The 27,470-nt window shown below is 34.2% G+C and overlaps 1 protein-coding gene across 1 annotated transcript in view; it reads left to right on the plus strand.

The window, feature by feature from the left end:
• The window catches only part of LOC142349475 (uncharacterized), a 477,119-nt gene that overhangs the window by 435,844 nt on the left and 13,805 nt on the right, over positions 1–27,470 (plus strand). Inside the window, exons 6-9 of the mRNA XM_075401061.1 lie at positions 4,630–4,716; positions 5,041–5,184; positions 9,724–10,032; positions 11,142–11,287. Coding sequence (XP_075257176.1) covers positions 4,630–4,716; positions 5,041–5,184; positions 9,724–10,032; positions 11,142–11,287 — 686 coding nt within the window. The remainder of the gene's footprint in view (positions 1–4,629; positions 4,717–5,040; positions 5,185–9,723; positions 10,033–11,141; positions 11,288–27,470) is intronic.

Raw genomic sequence — 27,470 nt, forward strand, 5'->3', positions numbered from 1 at the left:
TTAGTGGCCATGGATTAGTGTTCAACTTTTTTAATATCACAAATTTTAGCAATTTTTAAAACTTAAAATTTTTTCTGATTTTTTGAAATTGTTTGTCATTTTTCTAGGTTTATCCAGCCTCAAGAGCCAAGAAACCTCCTGTACGATTTGGTTTTAGTTTACTGGTTTTTAGGTGTAATTGAATCTTCTTCAAGTTTTTAGTATCTCGAATTTGAGCATTTTGAAGAAAAAAAAACTTGCAATTTTTTCAAGTTTTGAATATTTTTATTTTTTTTGGCACCAGGGGCCCAGGGACCTCCTCCATGGTTTGATATTAAGCTGTTGCATAGTTTCTAGAGTTGATGGAATGTTCATCAATATTTTAATGACTCGAGTTTTAGCAATTTTTGATAAAATTTGATTTTTAAATTTTCGGAAAATATGTTCCAAACTTATGGATCTTTGAGCCAGTGAAAAAATTTAAGGCTTTAAATAGGTTGACTGGATAATTTCTTGAGACAATGAAATGGTTCTGAAGATATTAATATCACAAGTTTGAGCGAGATTTTGTTACATTTTTCAATTATTTTAAATTTTGAGAATATTTTTGTCCTTTTCCGAGTTTAATGACCATTGCTGACCAACGAAACCTTTCAAGTCTTGCAGATGGGTTACAGGATGAGAACTCCTATTTTCTTTATGATTTAATTACTGACAAGGCTAGAAAACTAGAATTTGCAGATTCGATTCTCATCATGGAAAATATTCCTAGCTCTTGCTCTCTCTCTCTGTCGGTTGGGATTTCTCTCCGTCTCTTTCTCGTTCACGTTTTATCTCTCTCACACTATCTCTCTCTCTCTCTCTCTCTCTCTCTCTCTCTTTCCTCAACTCTTTTGTAGATGCCACAATTCAGCTGCTGTTCTGTTGCGTGATTTCATCTATTACCCTCACCTCACGCCCCTTTAATTAAGCTAAAGCTAGCCTCACTAAACAGTGGCTGGCTACTGAGGAAGCCAACCGCCCACCGGTTGTTTGAGAGCAATTCGCCAGACGTTGGTCGGTTATGTTTTCAAATTGTATTACTTTCGTCATTAATTTGTTCACTTCTTACTGAGACAGGAAGATGGCAATGTAATGTTCTTAAGCCTCGATTGCTTAATAACAAAAATCAATGTTTTTGCCTCAATTTTTTTTTTCATTTTGATTAATAATTAGTCTCCAGTTTAGTTATTTTTTGATTTTTCAGAAATTGTAAATTAGTTTTATTCTTTTTCACAATATTTGTACTCTCCACATTAGAGCATGTTTTTTTTTCATTCTCGTAAGACCATTTTATTCGCCCTGCCTTTTTAAAATTGCGGTTTGATCCAATAATAATCTTTGTCGTTTTCTTTTGAATTTTTTTTCCAATTGACTTTATTAACCATAATATGGAACTGAGATTTTGCTGGCTTCACTTTTGCAAATTTTGATCAGCACTCTTGTGCGAGTATTCTTTAGGCTTGGTTTTGGTAACATACGAATTTTGGCGTTTGAATATTGTTCTGTCTCTTTGGTTTTTCTTGATTAATATTGATTTGTTCAAATTTTTGGTCATTGTTAACTTTTTTTGCGTTCATTGTGATTTATAGCGACAACTAATGTTTGTTGTTAAAGCGACAACGCTTATTTAGTTAACAATTGATGACCGTTTTTATATTGTGAAAAGTGTTTTGATTGAGAGAACTTATAGAAATTGATAAACTTTGTAACAATTTTTGGTCATTTCTTGCAGTTCTCAAGTTTTTCTTCCGAAACTAAATTTTAGGAGCCTAACATGGCTTGAAGTTTGCTGCTCGCATACTTCGATGTTTTCAGTTGCGTACAAAAATTTAGCATGTCTTTTGCAAAGAAATATATTTTTTAGTGCAGTTAGTTTCAACGGCTATTTTTCTATTGACTGTTTTTTTTTGTTTTTTTAACCACTTCTGTAGGAAACAGTTGATTTAAAAGGCAATTCTTTTAAGAAGACGACTCTTCGAGTTGTTTCCGGAATTCTTCCGGCTTTGTTTTTTTTCGTCGTCTGACGCTTTTTTTCGTTTCACATTTCACACAGCAATGTTGAAGTTTTTCTGAATGAATTCTTCCTCTCACTAACGACGTTTGCGCTTGACGTCATTTCTCTCTCTCTCTCTCTCTCTCTAGCAAAGGTTTCGTGGTTTGTTTCGATCATACGTTACTTACTCATATAAGTTGTGAATATTTTGTTTTTTTTTGGCACCAGGGGCCCAGGGAGCTCCTCCAGGGTTTGATAATAAGCTGTTGCATAGGTTCTAGAGTTGATGGAATGTTCATCAATATTTTAATGACTCGAGTTTTAGCAATTTTTGATAAAATTTTATGTTTAAATTTTCGGAAATTATCATGTTCCAAAATTATGGATCTTTGAGCCAGTCAAAATATTCAAGGCTTTAAATAGGGTGACTGGATAATTTCTTGAGACACTGAAATGGTTCTGAAGATATTAATATCACAAGTTTGAGCGAGATTTTGTTACATTTTTCAATTATTTTAAATTTTGAGAATATTTTTGTCCTTTTCCGAGTTTAATGACCATTGCTGACCAACGAAACCTTTCAAGTCTTGCAGATGGGTTACAGGATGGGAACTCCTTTTTTTTCTATATGATTTAATTACTAACAAGGCTAGAAAACTAGAATTTGCAGAATCGAATCTCATCATGGAAAATATTCCTAGCTCTTGCTCTCTCTCTGTCGGTTGGGATTTCTCTCCGTCTCTTTCTCGTTCACGTTTTATATCTCTCACACTATCTCTCTCTCTTTCTCTCTCTCTCTTCTCAACTCTTTTGTAGATGCCACAATTCAGCTGCTGTTCTGTGGCGTGATTTCATCTATTATCCTCACCTCACGCCCCTTTAATTTAGCTAAAGCTAGCCTCACTAAACCGTGGCTGGCTACTGAGCCAACCGCCCACCGAAGCCAACCGCCCACCGATTGTTTGAGAGCAATTCGCCAGACGTTAGTCGGTTATGTTTTCAAATTGTATTACTGTTTCGTCATTAATTTGTGTTCACTTCTTACTGAGACAGGAAGATGGCAATGTAATGTTCTTAAGCCTCGATTGCTTAATAACAAAAGTCCAGAGCATGTTATTCATGTCAAATCCGAGCATGTTATTCATGCGGTTTGATCCAATAATATTTTTTGTCGCTTTCCTTTGTATTTTTTTTCCATTTGATTTTATTAACCATAATATGGCACTGAGATTTTGCTAGCTTCTCTTTTACAAATTTTGATCAGCACTCTTGTTGTGGGAGTATTTTTAAGGCTTGGTTTTGGTAACATACAAATTTTTGCGTTTGAATATTGTTCTGTCTCTTCGGTCTTTCTTGATTTATATCGATTTGTTCAAATTTTTGGTCATTGTTAACTTTTTTTGCGTTCATTGTGATTTATAGCGACAACTAATGTTTGTTGTTAAAGCGACAACGCTTATTTAGTTAACAATTGATGACCGTTTTTATATTGTGAAAAGTGTTTTGATTGAGAGAACTTATAGAAATTGATAAACTTTGTAACAATTTTTGGTCATTTCTTGCAGTTCTCAAATTTTTTTTCCGAAACAAAATTTTAGGAGCCTAACTTGGCTTAAATTTTGCTGCTCGCATACTTCGATGTTTTCAATTGCGTACAAAAAATTTGGCTTGTCTTTTGTATAGAAATATATTTTTTAGTGCAGTTGGTTTCAATGGCTATTTTTCTTTTGACTGATTTTTTTTTTGTTTTTTTAGCCACTTCTGTAGGAAACAGTTGATTTAAAAGGCAATTCTTTCGAGAAGACGACTCTCCGAGTCGTTTCCGAAATTCTTCCGGCTCTGTTTTTTCGTCGTCTGACGCTCTTTTTCGTTTCACATTTCACACAGCGATGTTGAAGTTTGTCTGAATGAATTCTTCCTCTCACAAACGACGTTTGCGCTTGACGTCATTTCTCTCTCTCTCTCTCTCTCTCTCTCTCTCTCTCTCTCTCTAGCGAAGGTTTTAATATCATTTCGTGGTTTGTTTCGTTCATGTGTTACTTACTCACTCAATAAAATGACTTTTGCACTTTAGAACTTTAAAAATTTTAATTTGGATAAGTTTTTGTTCAAAGGAAGTCATATGTGCAGTGAAGGTCACTAATAAGAGGCTTCTGCGGAGTGAATTTTAACAAGCTTCATTAATATATCGCTGAATGTTTTTTACATAGCTTTTTGAGTGGCGTCGATACCTTTTTCAATTTATATCTATCTGTTTCTATCTCTTTTACACGGCACGCAAGTCTATTCTCTCGCAGCTATTCCGGCAATCTGCCGGCTATGTTCAGGATAATCCGAGAATCTGAGAAAGACGAGAAATTTACGCGTACAATACGCAATAAGCAATTTTGGCTTGATTGTTTTTGCGGCGGTTCAAATCCCCCTCAATCAGATTTTTTGCACACATAAAGAAAAATGCATCTTGGCCAAAGCCCCTGAATCAAATTGCCCCGGCTGTCACTCGAGAGCAATTTTTCAGACATTAGTCTTTTGTTTTTTCATTAAATTGTGAGTTTTCAGTGATTTGCGTAGCAGCAAACTTTCTTTGGCGTACAATATATTTCTTTCCTTTTCAGGAGAAGTTCAAACCCATTGACTACGTCTCAAAGCAGCCTTACATCACAACTAAAATGAGGTCTATTCTCTACGACTGGTTCATTGAGGCAAGTTTACTTATATTACTATATTGAAGGTGGAGGTGGTAAGGTAACTATTAGGGTAGGAGTTCTCCTATTAGGGATTGTTCGAGTTTTAAATATCTTGCCAATTAGGGACTTTCAGTTCAAACCTAAGCCTTTGGGTTCAAATCTCTGGGTTCAAGCTTATTTTTTTGTCTCAGAATGATAAATTATAGCGTTTCACCTGTCAATTTAATGTTCGGGTAAAATGAAAATTGACTTCTGAAAAGTTTTTGGAAGAATGATAGGTAGAGCAATTATGTTTTTTTAGTCTTAAGAGCAATAATGATCAAATATTTGGTGTTTTAGGTGCAAGAGTCATTAGCATTGAACCACGAGATTCTCTACCATGCAATAAAGTTGTGTGATTTGTACCTATGCAAGAAACAGATTCTCAAAAGGAATTATCAACTGTTGGGTGCTACTTGTCTCTTCATCGCCACCAAATACGATGTAAGTCCATCCAATTCTTTTCCGCTTTTTAAAATTTATACACTTTGTTTTTACATTTAAAGATGTGATAATCTTATCTTTTTTTGGACTGTTAACACCTTAGATAGGCAATGGGTGGAATAATAAATGGGTGAAATAATTCATAGATAGAACAATAAATGATGGTAATGATAAACGAGTCCCGAATTGTTTCAAGAGACAGAAGTAGTAAGAAGGGGGGGGGGGTCGAAAATGAGTCTAAAAGCGGGCGACAGACCCCCCATTTCTTACTACTGACAGACAGTTTATTTTCATACACTTCAGTTAACTTCTGATTATTTATACCAGACAGTAAATCGAGAGGACAGTAGATCGATAATCGTCTCAACAAAAAGACGTACCAAAATATAGAATTTTCAACAGATGTGATTGGTTGAGAAATTTAAGGCACTGTAACTTTATGCGTTCTGTAACGTAATTTTGACCGCGCCTAATTTAGAATATATATTTTACCGCATCTGGCCATGACTCACGAGCCAAAGCGATGCCTCTGTGGCTCGTGGGATTTGATATGAAGTCGGTTTCCCAAAAAATATAAATATTTTCTTTTTGGACTTAACGCGTTTTCTGAGCAATTTTTTGTTTACACTCAAATCTTATTTTAGAACAGGCTTTTAGAATTTTACTATTTTCTCAAATCTGATTGCACAGCAATGTAATTTCTATATTTTGATACTTCTGTCGTTTTCACTAGAGCCAGATTTAAAGTGATTAAATTTAAAGTTGGTTAAATTTAATTAAAATTGGGGCAGTAACTAAAAGCAAACAGAAACGACCACAATATACTAATTGACTTCAGTTGAAATGCAGTTTAACATATCCGCTAATCTTTGAACATAGGATTATCTCATTTAGCCATGCCTTAGCGGTCCTGGGGACTTGATGTGAATCTACCGCAAACGGTCAAATTATCACGAAAGAACAAGGTGCCGTGAATATTTGCCAAATGGAATATTGGCTGACGAAAACGAGACATTAAGCAATCAGATTTGAGAATGCACAATTGCTATTGCAAGAATAACATATTCTATTGTGATTAATAGCCGCCCTCATCTTCTCAGCCGGCTATTATTGCGCTCGTATTTTTTTTTACTTCGTCAAACTTTTTTTCGCTTTACCATTTTGCCGCTTTTTCGACATTTTGCGTGAAATCTTTTTGACTTCTCTAGGCTAGTTTCTCTCTTCTCTCATTCTGCTAAAAGTTAATTTGAACATCAGTTGCTAAGCAAAGCAATTCAAAATGAACAGAGTCGGTATAAAAAATTGAAGTCAGAAATAGAAACGGGATAAACCCATAAAGCCCAATTTTAGATGCCCGCTATTTGAACGTCGTTCCTATAAGTCTTAGTTACCACCTCTAATGCTTATTGGTGTTGATAGTAGCCACTGTAGCCTCTCTCTAAGAAACAGAAGTATGTTCAACTACGAAATACCATCAAAATAAATCGGACTTAAAAAATATTTTTGTACAAAAATCTTTTTTTTTTCAATATATTCTATTCGTTCAATCCCAATCATGTTTATTGGAATCAACGGCGGCTATTTTCCGGCAATCTGCCGGGTATGTTTTTGCTTGGTTGCGATAGATTCATATCAAATCTCATAGGCTGATCAGACATGGTCGTGGCCCGCGAGGCATGGCCAAATGAGTTGATTTTATTTAAGAGAGTTAGATAATTGTACGTCCCGCTTAAGTTAGCTTACATCAATTAATTCTTCTAATTAATAGCCGCACAGCGATAACTGGGGCTCTCATTGGCCTTCTCTTGGTTTTTATAATTCAAAGAATTTGAATTGAATTGGGGCGATGTCTTTTTTATGATCTGTTCACACATTTTCATGATTTTTCAAGTCAAATCGGAGTAGTGACTTTGTTCTCGCCGAAACAGGAAATGGAGAAAAAAATCAAGTGGTTTTGCGGCGTGATATTTTTCGCTCTAATTTCAAAGCAGAGTGAGAAAACGGCGTTTGAACAAAAATTCGCTTTCTCGCTAGTGGTTTTTATTCACTTACGGCAATTTCACTTCCATTTTTACTATTTTTCATTTTTTTGATCGGATTTTTTTTCTAAATGGTTTCCCCGATCCATTCGTAGTTCATTCTTGGCCTAATTTTTTGTTTGAACCAATTTCCAGTTCTCGCTAGTGGTTTTTTGTTCACATGTGGCTTTTTGACATTGATTTTGGCATTTTTTATCTTATTTGTTTTTAGAAATGGTTTTCACAATTCGCTCATAGTCCGTTATAGGCCTATTTTTTTGTTTAGTCAATGAAAATTCTTTGAATTGTACTTGAGGACTTGTGCTGCTATGTTTTTTATTTCGTCAAGATTTTTGTTACGAACATATGATGTCACAACTGCTTCTTGTTCATTCGTTCATGCAATTTCAACTGAATTGCGTACCAGACCTCATTTTTCGCTCTTATTGTAGCAATTTTTTTCATTGATTTGCGTGATTAATTTTTTGGTCACCGGTGACTTGCCTCACTCTCAAAAATGACTTCCTTGCTCTGAAATTGACTTTTTTGAAATTTAATTGAAAGAGATAAGAGAGTGTGTCACTCTAACTGAAGGGTATTTAAGAGCAGCTAATAGAAGAAGCAATAATATATGCAGTCATAATCAAAATATAGCATATGAGCTATTTTTTTACTGTCTTTTTGAGATTGCAGATCTACAAAGCTATTGCGGCTGTTTTCTGGCAATCTGCCAGCTATGTTTTTTCTTCCTGGCTTATTTTTACGTCGGCTAGTTTCTGGGCGCGAATTTACAGCAATGTAACGGAATACAGCGTACTCATCTTGCTAATATTGAAGTTGGATATGCTCACATTAAAAAAATTCTCGTAACAAACTTTGTAAGCCTTTTGAAAAGTTCTGTTTTTGAAAAGTTCGGTGCTCAAGAGTGGAAAAGGAAAACGTTGATTTCAATTTCTTACAGTTTTTTTAGCATTTTTCGTTAAAAATTTTCACCGAACTTTCACAAGTTAGTACAATTTTTATTATACAATTGAGTAAAACTTGCTCAAAAAACATTCTTGAAAAAAACGGATCCATTCAATATAATCCTCAATGCAATTCTTAAAGCAAAATTAAAGTTGCATTGACCATTACTTTGAGTATAATCCTTTTTAAATGCTGTTAATTGAAACCTATTTTGCCTTAATTTACTTCTTTCTGATGAATAAATACAAATTAAAATGCTTAGGATCGTTTACCTCCTCCAATGACAGACTTTCAAAGCAGAGTGAGAAAACGGCGTTTGAACAAAAATTCGCTTTCTCGCTAGTGGTTTTTATTCACTTACGGCAATTTCACTTCCATTTTTACTATTTTTCATTTTTTTGATCGGATTTTTTTTCTAAATGGTTTCCCCGATCCATTCGTAGTTCATTCTTGGCCTAATTTTTTGTTTGAACCAATTTCCAGTTCTCGCTAGTGGTTTTTTGTTCACATGTGGCTTTTTGACATTGATTTTGGCATTTTTTATCTTATTTGTTTTTAGAAATGGTTTTCACAATTCACTCATAGTCCGTTATAGGCCTATTTTTTTGTTTAGTCAATGAAAATTCTTTGAATTGTACTTCAGGACTTGTGCTGCTATGTTTTTTATTTCGTCAAGATTTTTGTTACGAACATATGATGTCACAACTGCTTCTTGTTCATTCGTTCATGCAATTTCAACTGAATTGCGTGCCAGACCTCATTTTTCGCTCTTATTGTAGCAATTTTTTTCATTGATTTGCGTGATTAATTTTTTGGTCACCGGTGACTTGCCTCACTCTCAAAAATGACTTCCTTGCTCTGAAATTGACTTTTTTGAAATTTAATTGAAAGAGATAAGAGAGTGTGTCACTCTAACTGAAGGGTATTTAAGAGCAGCTAATAGAAGAAGCAATAATATATGCAGTCATAATCAAAATATAGCATATGAGCTATTTTTTTACTGTCTTTTTGAGATTGCAGATCTACAAAGCTATTGCGGCTGTTTTCTGGCAATCTGCCAGCTATGTTTTTTCTTCCTGGCTTATTTTTACGTCGGCTAGTTTCTGGGCGCGAATTTACAGCAATGTAACGGAATACAGCGTACTCATCTTGCTAATATTGAAGTTGGATATGCTCACATTAAAAAAATTCTCGTAACAAACTTTGTAAGCCTTTTGAAAAGTTCTGTTTTTGAAAAGTTCGGTGCTCAAGAGTGGAAAAGGAAAATGTTGATTTCAATTTCTTACAGTTTTTTTAGCATTTTTCGTTAAAAATTTTCACCGAACTTTCACAAGTTAGTACAATTTTTATCATACAATTGAGTAAAACTTGCTCAAAAAACATTCTTGAAAAAAACGGATCCATTCAATATAATCCTCAATGCAATTCTTAAAGCAAAATTAAAGTTGCATTGACCATTACTTTGAGTATAATCCTTTTTAAATGCTGTTAATTGAAACTTATTTTGCCTTAATTTACTTCTTTCTGATGAATAAATACAAATTAAAATGCTTAGGATCGTTTACCTCCTCCAATGACAGACTTCCTCGAAATCTGTGGTTCTGCCGGGTACTTTGAAAGTGACATGATCAGATTAGAACAGGATATCCTTCGGAGACTCAAATTCGACATTGGCTTCCCTCTATCATACAGAATGCTGAGAAGATACTCAAGCGTGCAGAATAACAATTTCACAACTTTGTGTCAAGCTAGGTTCTTTCTGGAGTGCAGTATTCTAGAATATTCTTTCTGCTCTATTAAAGAATCGCTATTGGCTGCCGCTTGTCTTATGCTGGCTCATATCACACTCGATTCGGGCTACTGGGTAAGTTTGTATTCATTTAAACTTATGCTTCCTTGACATGATTATGTCGTCAGGTATCATAAAAATTTGGCACTTAAAAATCAAAAGTGGTCTACAATAATCAGTTTTTTTAAGTAGCATTTTTTAGTTATGAGCTGAACATCTGAACATTTGTTAACCGCTTAAATTTTAAGCAGAATCTAAGAACAAAACAGCTCATATAAAAGAAAGGAAAAAAAATGGAGTAATAAATCTTGATACTTAAAGCGTTGAAATGTGGAGTAAGTTACCCTAACCAGTTAGAGTTATTTACACTAAGCATGCTTTAAATAATTTCTTTTTGGTCAATTTGAAAAATACCTCATTAATAGAGAAACATTGGTGTAATTAAATCTTTCTGTGTATGCACATAGTTCACAGGAGAACATGCGAACAGCCCCAGTTCGATCATTATAGATAATATATAATAAAGAGCGGACGACGATTGGTAATTTGATATTATGTAAGTATTTAACCTAACGGTTATGCTTTTTGCATTTACATGTTTCTCTAAAAAAGGTGAACATCTTAGAAATTCAAAGTTTTTGTGAACGAGTTTCGATGCTGAATTTTCTGATGAAGTTGCTGAGATTTCTGATGAAGTTGTAACTTTGGTCCTAAATGCATTGATTAAAATTGGCACCTGGTGAGTTTAATGCGATCATCTATTATTGGTACTTTCCACGCTCAAAACAGCTTTATGTTAAATGTAATATACAGTTCCAACAGTTGCTAGGAAATAAAACGCAACACCGGAGCAAAAATACTCTCAAATGTTTTCCATAGTCTTCCGACAACCGAGTTGTTTAAGTAATCGTTAAGTGACTCTGCTTGAAGTCAATGAGAACTTCTGGCGTTTATCGAGAACCGCGAAGCGATTCGAGATATTAAGTCAGAATTTCGAAGTGACTTCTGCACAGTCACTTAAGCATGCCTTAAACACGAAACGCGCACGTTTTATAATGACGAAAGTCAACGAAATTCAACTTCTGGCTAAGCATTGCAGACTTTCGGCATTTTAAAATGTGCAAGTGAGTGTCTTGAGGAGAATGATTGATATGAGTTTAAATGTGGCTTGCGATGTGTTCTAGTGTGAGGATGTCGCGTATGCGAGTGGATACAAACGAGAGGAGCTGACAGAGGTCATGAAGCTTCTCAATGACAATACCAGAGTACTCGTCAACCTCTACAACTCAAACAAGAAGAAGTTCAACATCGTCCGGAAATATACTAGCCCGTTAGTTTTTCTATTGCTCGCGAGCAAAGTTCGTAGCAATTATTTGAGCTCTGTTGGTCTTTCAGCGCTTTTTCTCAATTTTGTTAGAACATTCGGCTTTTTAATTGCTGCCAAACGAAGTTTTTAGCAATTATATAGGTCCTGTTAGGCTTCTTTAATGCAATTTTCCTGCTTCAACTTTTCATCTGCTCGTTGTTTAATCTGACCATCTTTTCGTTTTCAAAAACGCGATAACTGGTAAATCCCGGAGGGCATGAAGTTCTGTTTGAGCCTCAAGACTCACTTGTATCTGAGTATTCGATTCACCGAAACTGTTTTAAGAAATTAATTGTCTGTTCTTAGATTTGACCCCCTCCAGTCGTTTGAGAGCATTTCGCAGACTTTAGTCGCTTGTTTTAGTTTATTGTTCCGCTTGATTGATTTTTGCGAGATCTTAATTGCCCTCATTCAAAATTCCAAGCAGCTGATCCTACGTAAAAAAATGGACTTTAAAAGCAGAGTGCGCCGAACTTAGTATTTTTTCAGTTATTGGATAAAACTGCACGTAAAACCACGTGCTATATAAACCTTGTATTCATTAAAATTTTTGCTACGTTTCCGTAACGTTCCTTGATTGGGATTGCAATGTCATCTATTGACATCTATTGTTCTATAACACCCAAAAACCAAACCAAGGGTATCCAAATTGTCTCCCATGCTCAAATACTCTAGTTAAAGGCGATGAGTTATTTTTTTTCTCTTGGTTCACTAAATAAGTTAGAACATAAATCCTAGGCAGTCTGGACCTGCAGCAGGCTACAAATGACTCCTGCTCGTTTGTCGGCTGCAAGGATTTTAGCGGACATTAGTCCGGTATGGTATATTAACTAAAATTGTCCAAAAAGTAAAATTTTAAGCTCTGAATTTTTGCCTCAGGGCATCAACTTTTTGGTAGCTACCAAAATGGTACTTGAAAGCTTTCGCCTACTTTTTCGTTTTCTCGTGCCTTTGTAATCTAAGTGTTACATTTGCAACATTCGCTGATTGGGTCTGCAATATCTTATTAGATGGACATCTATTGTTCTATAACACCCAAAAACCAAAAGTCCATCCAGATTTTCTCCAGTTTTCAAACGTTGTGGTTAAAGGATTTAAATTATTTTTACCATTGGTTCATTAAATAAGATAGAACATACATCCTAGACACAGTCTGGACCTGTAATAATCCGGACATGTCACAGTCCGGAACTGCAAAGATTTTTAGAGAAAAATATCAGCAATACAAACGGGATAAACCCCATGAAGCCCAGTTGTAGATGCACGTTACTTGAATTTTTTTTCGAATTAGTCTCAGTTACCTATAATTAATTCTATTTTCATCATTTTTTGTACTTTTGCAAAATTATAGGGTGAAGCAGGCTACAACTGACTGTTGTACGCTTGACGGCTGAGAGGAGTTTAGCGGTTGGCGGACATTGATCGGTTATGTTTATCAACTATATTTGTCCAAAATGTAAAATTTTAAGCTCTGAAATTTTGCCTCAGGGCATACAGTTTTTGGTACGTTTACTTTTTCAGCATAATGTAAACCGCTCTCATCCATGGCTTTGAAATTACCTTAAGAAGAGCTGCTGATATCTTTCAAATTATAAAGAAAAAGAATCTTCCTGATGAATTGAATGCCGTTAAGAGTTCTGAAGTTAGCTGTCTGTCTATATTTGACAAATATTCGATGCTTTTTCTGAGCTCATATATATATATATATATATATATATATATATATATATATACATATATGTATATATACATACATACATATATATATATATATATATATATATATTTTATATATATATATATATATATATATATGTATATTATATTATATATATATATATATATATATATATATATATATATATAACCGGGTTGATCAAACTTACTTACCATAAAACGGACCATATATGGTCTATAAAATTCCAGCAAAAATTCCGTTTTATGATCTTGCTATGGTTAATAAGTTTCCATGTATGGTCCGTTTTATGGATAATAAGTTTTTTTAGTGGAGCAATTTTTTCTACCATGGTAATATTTGAATGAAATAGAGGACCCTGCCATATATGATCCGTTTTATGGTTAGTAAGTTTCAATATATGTCCGTTTTATGTTAAGTAAGTTTTCATATATGGTCCGTTTAAGGGTTTATAAGTTTCCATATATGGTCTGTTTTGTGGTTCGTAAGTTTCCATATATGGTCCGTTTTATGGTCAGTAAGTTTTCATATATGGCCCGTTTTATGGTAAGTTTGGTTAAAAAAAATTTGAAGCCATATTTATTATTACCTGGCCGTAGGAGGCGATTGGTTGAGCTGAGAAATGAAAGATGTGGATTAATTAGTTGATACTATGTCGGAAAAATTTCTCAAGTCAAGTTAAAAAACCGTCTTCGAGATTTTTCCTGTATGTTTTGGTTGTTTTGCCCTCCTTTTTCATTCCGGGCTTGGGACCCGCATTGGCGGCGGTACTTGAAAAAGCTATAGAGTTGAGCAGAGCACAAGGTTAAAAAAACTGGCTCGAAATGCATGCTCTCTCCAACAAAAAAAACATTTTTCAAATCTCTATAAAAGGGGACTGGCGCCCCAATTTTGATATAATTTGAACAAGTCCTTGACGTTTTGAAGTAAACTATATTTGAAAAAAAGTTACACGCTTATTTGCAACTATTAACCAACAATTTTCTGATTTTTTTTCTAGGAAAGCTACAGCTAAACGGTTTTAAGTTTAAATTATAGATTCATGGTGGAACTCGCACAACAATTTTGGTTGGATTTGAACAACTCCTTGACGTTTTGAAATAAGCTATATTTGAAAAAAGTAAAACGCTTGTTTGCAACTATTAACCAACAAAAATCTAAATTTTGTTCTAAGCAAGCTACAGCTAAGCGGTTTTCACTTTTGAAATCTACATACATGGGACTCGCATAATAATTTTGGTTGTTTTTGAACATTTTGTCGTTTTGAAATGAGCTGTTTTTGAAAGTTAAACGCTTATTTGCAACTTTTAGCCAACGAAATTCTGATTTTTTCCCTAGGCAAGCTAGGGCTAAAGGTTTTCCAATTTTTAAATCTAACTACTTAGTGGGACCCGCACACGAACTTTGGTTGTATTGGAACAACTTGACGTTTTAAAATAAGCTATATTTGAAAAAAGCTATTTCGCTTATATGCAACTTTTAACCAACCAAACTACTTTTTTCCGAGGCCAGCTAAACCAATATAGTTTCCTTTTTAAGAACTACATACACAAGCGGACATGCATACCAAGTTCGGTTCAATTTGAACAACTCCTTGACGTTTTGTAGTTAGCTATATTTGAAAAAAAAGTTAATTCCGTTTTTTTTTGCTTATTTTAATCATATTTATTAATCAACGAAATTACATTTTTTTCTAGGCAAGCTATAAAAAAAAGCAAAGCTTGCTTTTAGAATCTACATACCATGGGGAGCTTTGTCTATGAGTTCAGTTTGATTGAAACAACTCCTTGAAGTTTTGAAAAAAAGCTACATATGAGAATTGAAATTCGCTTATATATAACTTTTAATGAAATTCGCTTATATATAACGAAATTCTGAATTTTCTCATTACTTTTTTATAACTCTAGAAATGAGAAAAGCACTAGGTACAAAAACCTGAGCCTTAACTCGCTCTCCATAAAAAAATTTAAACAAAACAAACGAACTGAAACAAAAGCTAACATGTGTCGGAAAACTTTCTCAAGTCAAGTTAAAAAATTGACTTCGAGATTTTTCTAGTTGTTCTGGTTGTTTTACCCTCCTCCTTTCTGCTGGCTTGGGACAGGCAGTGGCGTAGTTACTTTATACAGTTATAGGACAATCGAGAAATGAAATTCGCTACATATCAGAAATGAAATTCGCTTATATGTAACTTTTAACCAACGAAATTCTGAATTTTCTCATTACCTTTTTATAAATATAGAAGAAATGAGCTCTGCACTAGGTACAAAATCTAAGCTATGAACTCGCTCTCCATAATAAAACGGAGCAAAACAAAGCAAACGGAAGCGATAGCTAACATGCGTCGGAAAACCTTCTCAAGTCAAGTTAAAAAGCCGACTTAGAAATTTTTCCAGTATGTTTTGTTTGTTTTACCCTCCTCCTTTTCCCTGTGAAAATACAGCTTTTTCAATCGCAATTTATACGCAGCTATTCGCTTATACGCAAATTTTAACCAACAAAGTTTCGATTTTTTTCATAGGCAAGCCGGGTCAAAAACGTTTAGTGTTTGGAATCTACTGGTCATGGATAATTCTGACTGTGAGTTCCGACTGATTTAAAGAACTCTTCCACGTTTTGAAGAAAGCTATATTTGAAAAAAAGTCAATTAGCTTATTGCGTACGAAAACAACGAGAGAACGAACTATTTTTCTACGCAAGCTAGACGGAAATTCTTTTTGATTTAGAATGCACATGGCATTTAGAATTCTGATAGTGAGTTTGGTTGGTTTTGAAAAACTTCCTGACGTTCTGAAATCTGCTATATTTGAAAAAAGAATTATTCCGTTTACTTCGCTTATTTTGATTATTAACCAACAAAATTCTGAGTTTTTTCTAGGCAAGCTACAGCTAATTGGTTTTAAATTTTTTAATTCAAAAACACCGTTGAACTTGCATGTCAGTTTTGTTTGGATTTGGACAACTCCTTGACGTTCTGAAATGAGCTATATTTGAAAAAAGTTTATTCAGTTTATTTGGCTTATTTTGATTAATATCCAACAAAATTCTGAATTTTTTCAGGCAAGCTACAGCTAAATGGTTTTAAACTTTTTAATTCTAAAAACCTTGTTGAATTTGAATGTCAGTTTTGGTTGGATTCGAACAAAAAATCATTCCGTTTGTTTCGCTTATTTTGATTATTATACAGCAAAATTCTTAGTTTTTTTTCTAGACCAGCTATGCCAAATTTCCTTGCATTGTTTGAGAATCTGGTTGCTTAGTGGGGTTCCTGCCTCAAGTTTCAACTGATTTAAACAACTCCTTGAAGTTTTGAAAAAAAGCTACATATGAGAATTGAAATTCGCTTATATATAACTTTTAATGAAATTCGCTTATATATAACGAAATTCAATTTTCTCATTACTTTTTTATAACTATAGAAATGAGAAAAGCACTAGGTACAAAAACCTGAGCCTAAACTCGCTCTCCATAAAAAAATTTAAACAAAACAAACGAACTGAAACAAAAGCTAACATGTGTCGGAAAACTTTCTCAAGTCAAGTTAAAAAATTGACTTCGAGATTTTTCTAGTGGTTCTGGTTGTTTTACCCTCCTCCTTTTTGCTGGCTTGGGACAGGCAGTGGCGTAGTTACTTTATACAGTTATAGGACAATCGAGAAATGAAATTCGCTACATATCAGAATTGAAATTCGCTTATATGTAACTTTTAACCAACGAAATTCTGAATTTTCTCATTACCTTTTTATAAATATAGAAGAAATGAGCTCTCCACTAGGTACAAAATCTAAGCTATGAACTCGCTCTCCATAATAAAACGATGCAAAGCAAAGCAAACGGAAGCGATAGCTAACATGTGTCGGAAAACCTTCTCAAGTCAAGTTAAAAAGCCGACTTAGAAATTTTTCCAGTATGTTTTGTTTGTTTTACCCTCCTCCTTTTCCCTGTGAAAATACAGCTTTTTCAATCGCAATTTATACGCAGCTATTCGCTTATACGCAAATTTTAACCAACAAAGTTCCGATTTTTTTCATAGGCAAGCCGGGTCAAAAACGTTTAGTGTTTGGAATCTACTGGTCATGGATAATTCTGACTGTGAGTTCCGACTGATTTAAAGAACTCTTCCACGTTTTGAAGAAAGCTATATTTGAAAAAAAAAGTCAATTAGCTTATTGCGTACGAAAACAACGAGAGAACGAACTATTTTTCTACGCAAGCTAGACGGAAATTCTTTGATTTAGAATGCACATGGCATTTAAAATTCTGATGGTGAGTTTGGTTGGTTTTGAAAAACTTCCTGACGTTCTGAAAGTTTTTTGTAGGCAAGCTACAGCTAAATGGTTTTAAATTTTTTAATTCAAAAACAACGTTGAACTTGCATGTCAGTTTTGTTTGGATTTGGACAACTCCTTGACGTTCTGAAATGAGCTATATTTGAAAAAAGTTTATTCAGTTTATTTGGCTTATTTTGATTATTATCCAACAAAATTCTGAATTTTTTTAGGCAAGCTACAGCTAAATGGTTTTAAACTTTTTAGTTCTAAAAACCTTGTTGAATTTGAATGTCAGTTTTGGTTGGATTTGAACAAAAAATCATTCCGTTTGTTTCGCTTATTTTGATTATTATACAGCAAAATTCTTAGTTTTTTTTCTAGACCAGCTATGCCAAATTTCCTGCTCTGTTTGAGAATCTGGTTGCATAGTGGGGTTCCTGCCTCAAGTTTCAACTGATTTGAACAACTCCTTGACCTTTTCAAGAAAGCTATATTTGAAAAATATAGTTCACTGACATGTAACTTTTAACCAACGAAATTCTTAGTTTTTTCTTGAGCAGGATAGCCCAAAAATGTTTGGTCTTTGAAAAACTACTTATCATGGCGAACTCTGACGATAAGTTTGGTTGGATTTGGACAACTCCTTGACATTTTGAAATATGCTGTGTTTGAAAAATATAATTCAGTTAAACAACGAAAATCTGAATCCTCTACACAATCTAGCTCGAAAACGCTTGGTGTTTTAGAATCTAAATTCCATGGGGAACTATAATTATGAGTTTCGTTTGAATTGAGCAACTCCTTGGCCCGATTGAGAAAAGCTTTACATGAAAAGTATTATTCGCTTATATGTAACTTCTTACCAACGAAATTCTTCTACTTTTTCTAAGCAAGCTACAGCCAAATAGTTTTTAGTTTTTAAACCTATATACCTGGCCAGACTTGCAAGTCACTTTTAATTGGACTTTAACAACTCCTTGACGTTTTGAAATCAGCTATTTTCGAAAAAGTTTATTCCGCTTATTTTGATCACTAACCAACAAAACTACATTTGTTGTTAGGCATTCTATACCAAAAAATTGCTGTTTGAGAATCTTCTTGCATTCAATCAAACAAAAACTAGTCAGAGACAAACTTTAATTGCAAAAATGATAGCAACAGGGACTCGATGTTTTTTTAATTCAAATATCGAGTTTCTTCCTTGTTGAAATCTATATCTTTGCCAAGCAACGGAAATCTCTGGTTTTTCCACTCTTGAACGACCGAACCACTTGTTCCTGCTTCAAGAAGATATATCCTGGATGGCCTCTGATGCTCGCCTGGCGTCTTTATTGTTAGTCCGTTTTTTGGAGGATTTTTTAAACATCCTTTATGAAATTCTCAATCTCTGGGTCTAGCGAAACTGAGCCACCCCTTCCTCCCTTCCTGAATTGGTCTCTAGTTAAGAAACACTACTGAGACGGAAGTTGGAACCATTTTCAAGATCTCCTTTTTTTCAGACGTCCTTGGCCTTCGTTGAAAACCCGAAAAACCTTACGGATTTTGGCGGAATTTGGGTTTTTCCAGTACTTTCGTAGCTTTTCATCCTTTAATCTTTTTAAAGGGTTCATTCTCTTTGTCTTAGTCAGCTTGAGCACTCTAGAAGAATATTTACGTTCATTGTCAGCATTTGAACAACTCCGTGAGATTTTGACAAAAGTTATTTGAAAAAAGATAAACGCTTATTTTCAACTATTAACCATTAAAAATCTAGATTCAAGCTACAGCTAAATGTTCTTCACTTTTGATAACTATATGCATATTGGGATTTGAAAACCGTTTTTGGTTGAATTTGAACGCCTCGACGTTTTGCAATCAGATATAATTGAAAAAAGCTATTTCGATTAGTTGCAACTTTTAACCAAAGAATTTACAATTTTTCCGAGGCAATCTAAACCATTACAGTTTCCCTTTTCAAAAACTACATACACAAGGGGACTTGCATATCAAGTTCGGTTCAATTTGAACATTTCCTTGACGTTTTGTAGTTAGCTATATTTGAAAAAAAAAGTTAATTCCGTTTGTTTCGCTTATTTTAATCATTTTTTTCTGATTTTTTTTCTACGAAAGCTACAGCTAAACGATTTTATGTTTAAATTATACATTCCTGGTGGAACTCGCACAACAATTTTGGCTCAATTTAAACAACGCCTTGAGGTTTTGAAATTAGCTATATTTGAAAAAAAAAATTTCCGTTCATTTCGCTTATTTTGGTTATTAACCAACCAAATTTTGATTTTATTCTAGGCAAGTTACAGCTAAACGGTTTTCAATTTTGAAATCTACATACATGGTGGGATTTGCACACCAAGTTTGGTTGGGTTTGATCAACTCCTTTGAAATAAGCTATATTTGAAAAACGTTATTTCGCTTATATGCAAATTTATATGCAAGATTACCAACGAAAAACTGTAATCTTCTTACATAATCTAGCTCAAAAACGCTTGGTGTCTTAGTTTCTATATATTATTAGATCTGTTTTTTTTATTTAGAATCAACGTGCCATGTAGAACTGTGATAGTGAGTTTGGTTAGATTTAAAAACTCCTTGACGTTTTGAAATAAGCTATATTTGAAAAAAGTTTATTCCGTTTATTTTGCTTATTTTGATTATTGAGCAACGAAAATCTGAATTTTTTCTAGGCAAGCAACAGCTAAACGGTTTTTATTTTTAAATCTTTATGAAAAGTTACATGAAAAGTATAATTCGCTTATATGTAACTTCTTACCAACGAAATTCTTTTTCTAAGCAAGCTACAGCTAAATAGTTTCAAGCGTTGAAACCTATAAACATTGTGAGACTTGCAAGTCAGTTTTAATTGGACTTTAACAACACCTTGACGTTTTTGAAATAGGCTATTTTCGAAAAAAAAGTTTATTCCGCTTATTTTGATCATTAACCTACAAAACTACTTTTTTCTATCCATGCTACACCAAAAATTACTGTTTGAGAATTTTCTTGCATTCAATCAAGCGAAGAACTTGTCAGAGACAAACTTTAATTGTAAAAATGATAGCAACAAGGATTCATGTTTCTTAAATTCAAATATCGAGTTTCATCATCACTTGAAATCTGTATCTTTGGCAATCATCGGAAATCTTTGGTGTTTCCACTCTTGAAGGACCGAACCACTTGTTCCAGCTTCAAGAAAAAATTTCCTGGATGGCTTCTGATGCTCGCCTGGCGTATTTATTGCGTGTCCGTTTTTTGTAGGATTTTTTTAAACATCGTTCATGAAACTCTAACAATCTCTGGGACTAGCGAAATTGAGCCACCCCTTCCTCCCTTCCTGATTTGGTCTCAAGTTAAGAAACACTACTGAGATGGCAGTTGGAACCATTTTCAAGATATCCTTTGTGCAGACGAAAAGTCCTTGGCCTTTGTTGAAAACCCGAAAAACCTTACGGATTTTGGGTTTTTCAAGTACTTTCGTAGCTTTTCATCCTTTTATCTTTCTAAGGGTTCATTCTTTTTGTCCTGGTCAGCTTGAGTACCGTAGACGAAAATTTACTCTCATTGTTAGCATTTGAAAACTCCGTGAGATTTTGACAAAAGTTATTTGAAAAAAGATAAACGCTTATTTTCAACTATTAACCATTAAAACCTAGATTCAAGCTACAGCTATTTGTTCTTCACTTTTGATAACTATATGCATATTGGGATTTAAAAACCATTTTTGGTTGAATTTGAACGCCTCGACGTTTTGCAATCAGCTATAAATGAAAAAAGCTATTTCGATTATTTGCAACTTTTAACCAAAGAAATTACAATTTTTTGCGAGGCAAGCTAAACCAATATAGTTTCCCTTTTCAAAAACTATATACACAAGGAAACTTTTATACCAGGTTCATTTCATTTTGAAAAACTCCTTGACGTTTTGATTTTAGCTATATTTGAAATAAATCTTATTCCGTTTATTTCGCTTAATTTTATTGACCAACGAAGTTTGATTTTTTCTTTGCAAGTTACAGCTAAACTGTTTTAACTTTTGAAATCAAAATACATGGTTGGCTCGCACACCAATATTGGTTGGATTTGAACAACTCCTTGACATTCTGAAATAAGCTACATTTGAAAAAAGTGATTTCACTAATATGCAACTTTTAAACAACGAAAAACTGAATCTGCTCTTACGCATTATAGCTCAAAAACGCTTTTAGATGTTTTTGATTCTAGATGCCATGAGGAACTCTTACTATCAGTTTCGTTCGATTTGAAAAGTTTCTTAACTGTTTGAAAAAAGCTATATATGAAAAATTAAGTCCATTCGCTTATTGCGTACAGAGCGGGGAAAACGATTTTTTTTGCAAGCTAGATCTGATTTTTTTTATTTAGTTTGGTTAAATTTGAAAAACTCCAGACGTTCTGAAATAAGCTTTATTTGAAAAAAATATATATTCCGTTTATTTTGCTTTCTGACATAATTCTGAATTTTTACTGGGCAAGATACAGCTAAACGGTTTTCATTTTTAATTCTAAATACATGATGGGACTCGCCTACTAATTTTGGCTGGATTTGAACAACTGCTTGAAGTTTTGAAATAAACTATATTTGAAAAAAGTTGAACGCTTATTTGCAACTTTTTACCAGCGAAATTCTTTTTTCCTAAGCAAGCTAGAGCTAAATGGTTTTCACTTTCGAATTCTATAGACATAGAGGGAACTGCACACCCTTTCTGGTTGAAAATGAATAACTCCTTGACGTTTTCAAGAAAGCTACATTTGAAAAATGTATGCTTGAAATTCGCGTTTATGCAACTTTTAACCAACGAAGCTTTTTTTCACTATGCAAGCTACTGCTAATTTTTTTTACTTTTTAAATCTATATCGTCGAGTTTCCTACGTTGATTGCTATTAGGTTTGAACAACTTTGAGACCCGATTGAAGCAAAAAGTCATTAAAAAAATCGGCAGTAGGAGAGCAGGAACAACTAGGAGACCATTTTTATTCAACTAAAGCTACAACAAAAAAAATCTGCCTTCAAACTAACACTAATAGCGGGACTCCTAAATGGTTTTCTGCTAGGCTTTGACATCTCTGAGAATTGAACGAAAAAATATTCGTTTCGAAACGCTAAACGCTAAATCGCAACTGTTAACCAACGAAATTGCAAAATTTGCCGAGGAAAGGTACATTAGAAACGTTTCCAATTTTAGAAAAATATACGAAGTGGGACTTTTGGGTCAATTTTGGTTCCATTTGAATAACTCCTTATCATTTTGAAAAAAGCTTAATATCAAAAACATAATTCGCTTATATGCAACTATGAACTAATTCGTTCAAGTTGAATCTACTTGTCATGAGGAGCTCTGATTATGAGTTTAGTTTGATTTAAACAACTCATTGACAATAATCTATATTTGAAAAAATTTATTTCGCTTATATACAACTTTTAATCAACGAAATTCTAAATTTTTTCTGAGGCAAGCTAACCCCACACAGTTTCCCCTTTTCGAAAAGTACATACACAAGGGGACTTGAGTGCCGGTTTTGGTTCAATTTGAACGACTCCTTGTCATTTTGAAGTTAGCTATGTTTGATGAAAGCTATTTAGCTTATATGCAGCTTTTAACCAACGAAATTCTTGAATTTTTTCCGAGGCAATCTAAACCAATATAATTTTCGCTTTCAAAAACTAAATATGAAAGGGGACTTGCATGCCAACTTTGGTTCAATATGAACAACCCATTGACGTTTTGAAATTAGCTATATTTGAAAAAAGCCATTTCGCTTACATGTAACATTTAGGCAACGAAAAACTTTTTTTCCTAGGCTAGCTAACTCAACATTACACGGTGCGTTGAAATCTAGATGCGATGGTGAACTCTGACCATGAGTTTTGTTTAATTTGAACAACTTCTTAACTTTTTGAAAAAAGCTATATGAAAATTTTATTCGCTTATATATATCTTTTAACTTCCAAATTTCATTTAATTTTCGCCTAAGCAAGCTATACCAAAAATTATTGCTGTTTGAGAATTCTCTTGCCTGTTGGGACTCCTACATCAAGCTTCAAAACATTCGAACATTTTGACCAACTCCTTGACCCGTTTGAAAAAGCTATATTTGAAAAATATATTTCTCTTATAGGAACATTTAACCAACGCAATTACGACTTTTTTCCTAGACAAGCAAGTTCAAAAACGCTCAGTATTTGAGAATCTTTTCGTCATGGAGAAATCTGACTGAATTTCGTTTGATTTCATTAACTCCCTAAAGTTTTCAAGAACGCTTTATTTGAAGGAAAGGTTATTCCGTTTATTCGTTTTTTTTTCGTACGAAAATAACGGAGAACAAACTTTTTCTACGCAAGCTCAATCAGAAGTTTTTTTGTTTCAGAATCTACATGCCATGGTAAACTCTGACTATGAGTTTGATTCGGTTTTAAGAACTCCTTGATGTTTCTGAATAAGCATTATTAAAAAAATTCCCATTGATTTGAGATATGTTAGAACAGATTAAAATGGCCTCTTGAGATCAAATCAAAACATTTGCAAACACTTTTGTGAATTTGTTAATCGTCTGTTTATTGCGTCAAACTGAGAATAAGAAGATCTTAAGCAACTAGAAATTATGACAGTTTTGAGAATATGGCAAGGCCCAAAAGTTTCAAGCAACGGAATATGGAGAGTTTTCTGACAGAAGTCTAATTTTGTTTTTTTTTCAAAAATTAACATATTTTGTTTCACATAAAAGCTTTACTTCGACATAGGAATTCTGGCAAAGTTTGAGCCTGACATTGAATAAAATTGATCAATGGTTCCGTATTTCATTCAGAATGAGCATCTGTTTGAGCAAAGGATCTGAACATTCTTTCTGAAATAGCAGAGGACGGCTTACTTGTGCATCAAGCTGTGCTACTCTAGTTAAGCTCTTCTTGTAGAATAAAACATTGTTTGTTGCTAATCATCGTAAAAAACATTGAAAAGACAAACATTGAGACACAAACCGATAATATTTCAACCAGAAACCATCAGTCCAGCTCAGGCAAGCGAAATGTAGCGGAGAAAAACTTGAAAAATTAAAATCAAGAACTTTAACGTTTTTTAGTGAACTTCCCGGATTAGAACAAACTTCCTGAATCAACACATACAGAAAATTTAAATTAACTGCTCCATAACTTGCAGAGGAGTACAACATTTTTAATTAACCGTCAGAAGTTAAGAATATCAAGCCATCTACAGGCACAAGGAAGAAGTCAGTGATCTGTTTGTACTTCTAGTGTTTTATTTCTTGGCATCATTGGGCAAGCGGAAGTCCAAACCCATCTGGTTTGCTGATCTTCGGCTTCACCACCACTAAACAGAACAGATGATTGAAAGTCTTGACTAGTCCATCTCTTTGAATTACGCATGCGCTCCAAAACAACCTTTTAAAGACACTCAAATTAAACAAGCAAATCGCAACAGAACAGCTTTTGCTTGTTAGACTAATTGTTTTTCGGCAAAATTCCACAAAAAATATTGAAGAGAAAAAAGTATTATGAGAAAATAACTAACTTTCATTAACCTTTCGATGCCCTTCCACAATGGGAATTCTTGTTTCCTTTCTACTTGACCGGACTAATGATATGGGTCTTCAAAAGTGAAGTTTCTCTTCTGCCAAACATAAAAAAAAACATAAAAACTGCAGTCTTTCTCAAAACTTTGACGGCTCGGGATCGGCAAAAATTTCCAGAAGATTATCACCCCCACATTATCGGTGGATGATCCGTTGATTTATCACAATCAGGTTCTCTTTCCCTTAAAAACGACATTCAAAACACGTAGCCATTCTTCATTATTGGCCTTCTTTCCATCGCTGAGACGTTTTAAACTAGACTTGTGATCTTCGATCTTCATATTAATTTGAAAACATGAGTGGTTCTGGATTCAGCGCGGTCGACTGGGAACATCGAGTTGTTTCCGCTGGGGGCTCTTCAGAAGAATCAAGAGATGATTTTTCGCTGCTTTTACTGGAATAACAATATCTGGTTCGATCAAGTCATTTTGAGATAGGATATCCATTTCGTTAATCTGAAGAAAATCAATTTATATCAAAACTTTTAAGAATTATCACAAATCTTTGTTCTTAAACAGAGATTTTTTGACAGATTAAACATCAACGATTAAATTGAATTGAGAAATATGACCAATGGTCTCAGAAAGAAAAGAACAGTATCAATTGTGTTATCTGGAGAAAGTAATCCGAGTAAATGTTGCACAAATTGTCATAGAACAAAACATAAGAGAAAACAATGACCAGAACGCAAAAGCATCAATGAATAATAAAGTCACTAATTCAGAGGATTCAATATCAATTGCGAAGCAAGAAGCAGCCGTTTAAATCTCACAAAAATTAAGATAGTCCTTCACAAGCAATCTTGTCAAAAATTAATTTTTAGTAGCGTACTTGTCAATTTCGTTGTTAGCTTCCGCATATTTGTTTCATTTCACTTCCATATTGGTTAGCTCCTCGAAATGCCTCAGTTACTGCTTGCTCAGCGTCATCCGGGAATTTCTACTTCACAAATTCTAAAAAACAATTTCGCGTTTGTTTTTTTTTTGGCGGAGCAGACAGTCTAGGTACCTAATGTTCCAATGGCAATCAATTCTATTTTCCACGCTAGAGAAGAATAAACGCATACAAAAAGTTTTTTAAAGTTAAGCAAAAGCTTGCTCATACTTGTAAACGTGTTCTGTATCTGAGCACTGCACGGCACTACCAGATTTCCTCATAATCTTTGGTGCCAGTCGTACTTTCATTAGTTCTTTTTTTCTGCGAACCGAACTTCTTGGCACCTAGCAATTTCCCAAAAGCAGAGGGGCCCTCTGTCGCTTTCAGCAACATCAATTCCTCGTCGTTAAACCACACTGGCTCGATAGCCACCTCATCGGAACCAGATTCAATTTGAGTTGAGGAGTTTCCTCCAGAGGCCGGTTGTTTTTTGCTGGTTGATTTGAGTTTCGAAAATTTTCTGACGCAAACGTGCATCTTCCTCCATTTGCTTGCGCTGATGTTGAACGTGTATTTTAGCCAGCTCACCGACTTTTTGCTCCATGAACTCCGTGACTTTTTGATTGCTGACATTGACTGGGCCTTTTCCCTTTGAATAAAGCAAAAAACCAAAAATCTGTGAAAATTTCCTTCAATCATTTTTGCTTTATTTTAAAATTCGTCAAAATTGTATAAGTTTCAACTAACCGTGTGATCGGTGCATGAAATTGGAGTTTCACTGATTGGTGCACTCAAACAAATCTCTGGATCTATTTGCTGCTTCTCATGTTTTTTCGTTTATCTTTCTTCTTTGCCTGCTTATCATGATTATCATCCTGCGGCTCGTCATGCTCAACTGTTTCGTTAAGCCGAGAATAGTTTCGATTGACTCTAAATCAGGAAATTAAAAACCGACTGCTTAAAATTTAACACAACACCTGCAAGTGCAAAGAGATATCAGAAATGTTTTTTAAACAAGTATAAACAAAGGAATTCGGTATTTTGAAACAAAGAAAGACGAAAAAACTCAGTATTTCAACAAGGTTCGCAACTGGTCCCTCTGTTTTTTTCCTTTTCTCAATAGCGCGATCACTGGCTTCGTCCTCGTAAGTTTTTTTACATATGAACGGCGCTTCAAAGGTACCGTTTTGTGTTGTCTTGAATGTCACTACACGGTCAGATTCCATACTTGATCATTCGGGGAGCAAAATTGATTTTGGTCATAAAATATCGTTATGGAAAAAAGTAAAAGGCTTCTGGTCTCCATCGGAAATGAAGAACCTCTTTAACCGTTGAGCTGGGATCTCACTTTATGTTCTGTCGAGTTCAACAACTTTGAACCCTCTATTTGCTCTACGTTGCGAAGATTGAGAATAAGATTGCGAAAAGTTAACTCTGAAAACAACACACGTGTCAGAAAAATGATTAAACTTACGTCCATTAACTCAGACTTTATTTTGCAAAAGTAATCTTTCTCCCTCACATACTGACCAAATCTTTTGCAGTTTCACAGAGAATGATGTTGAAAACGATTGAATTACGTTAATGTCACCTTAAAACAATTAAAACAGTATGACATTTCCATCAATATAGCAAAAAATGATGAGAGATAGACAAAAACCGTCAGACAGGTAACTCAATTTAATCAAGGTTGAAAAGAGTCCAG

This window comes from Convolutriloba macropyga, chromosome 11 (genome assembly GCF_964194025.1).
Source record: "Convolutriloba macropyga chromosome 11, txConMacr16.3, whole genome shotgun sequence".
NCBI classification, from domain to species: domain Eukaryota; kingdom Metazoa; phylum Xenacoelomorpha; order Acoela; family Convolutidae; genus Convolutriloba; species Convolutriloba macropyga.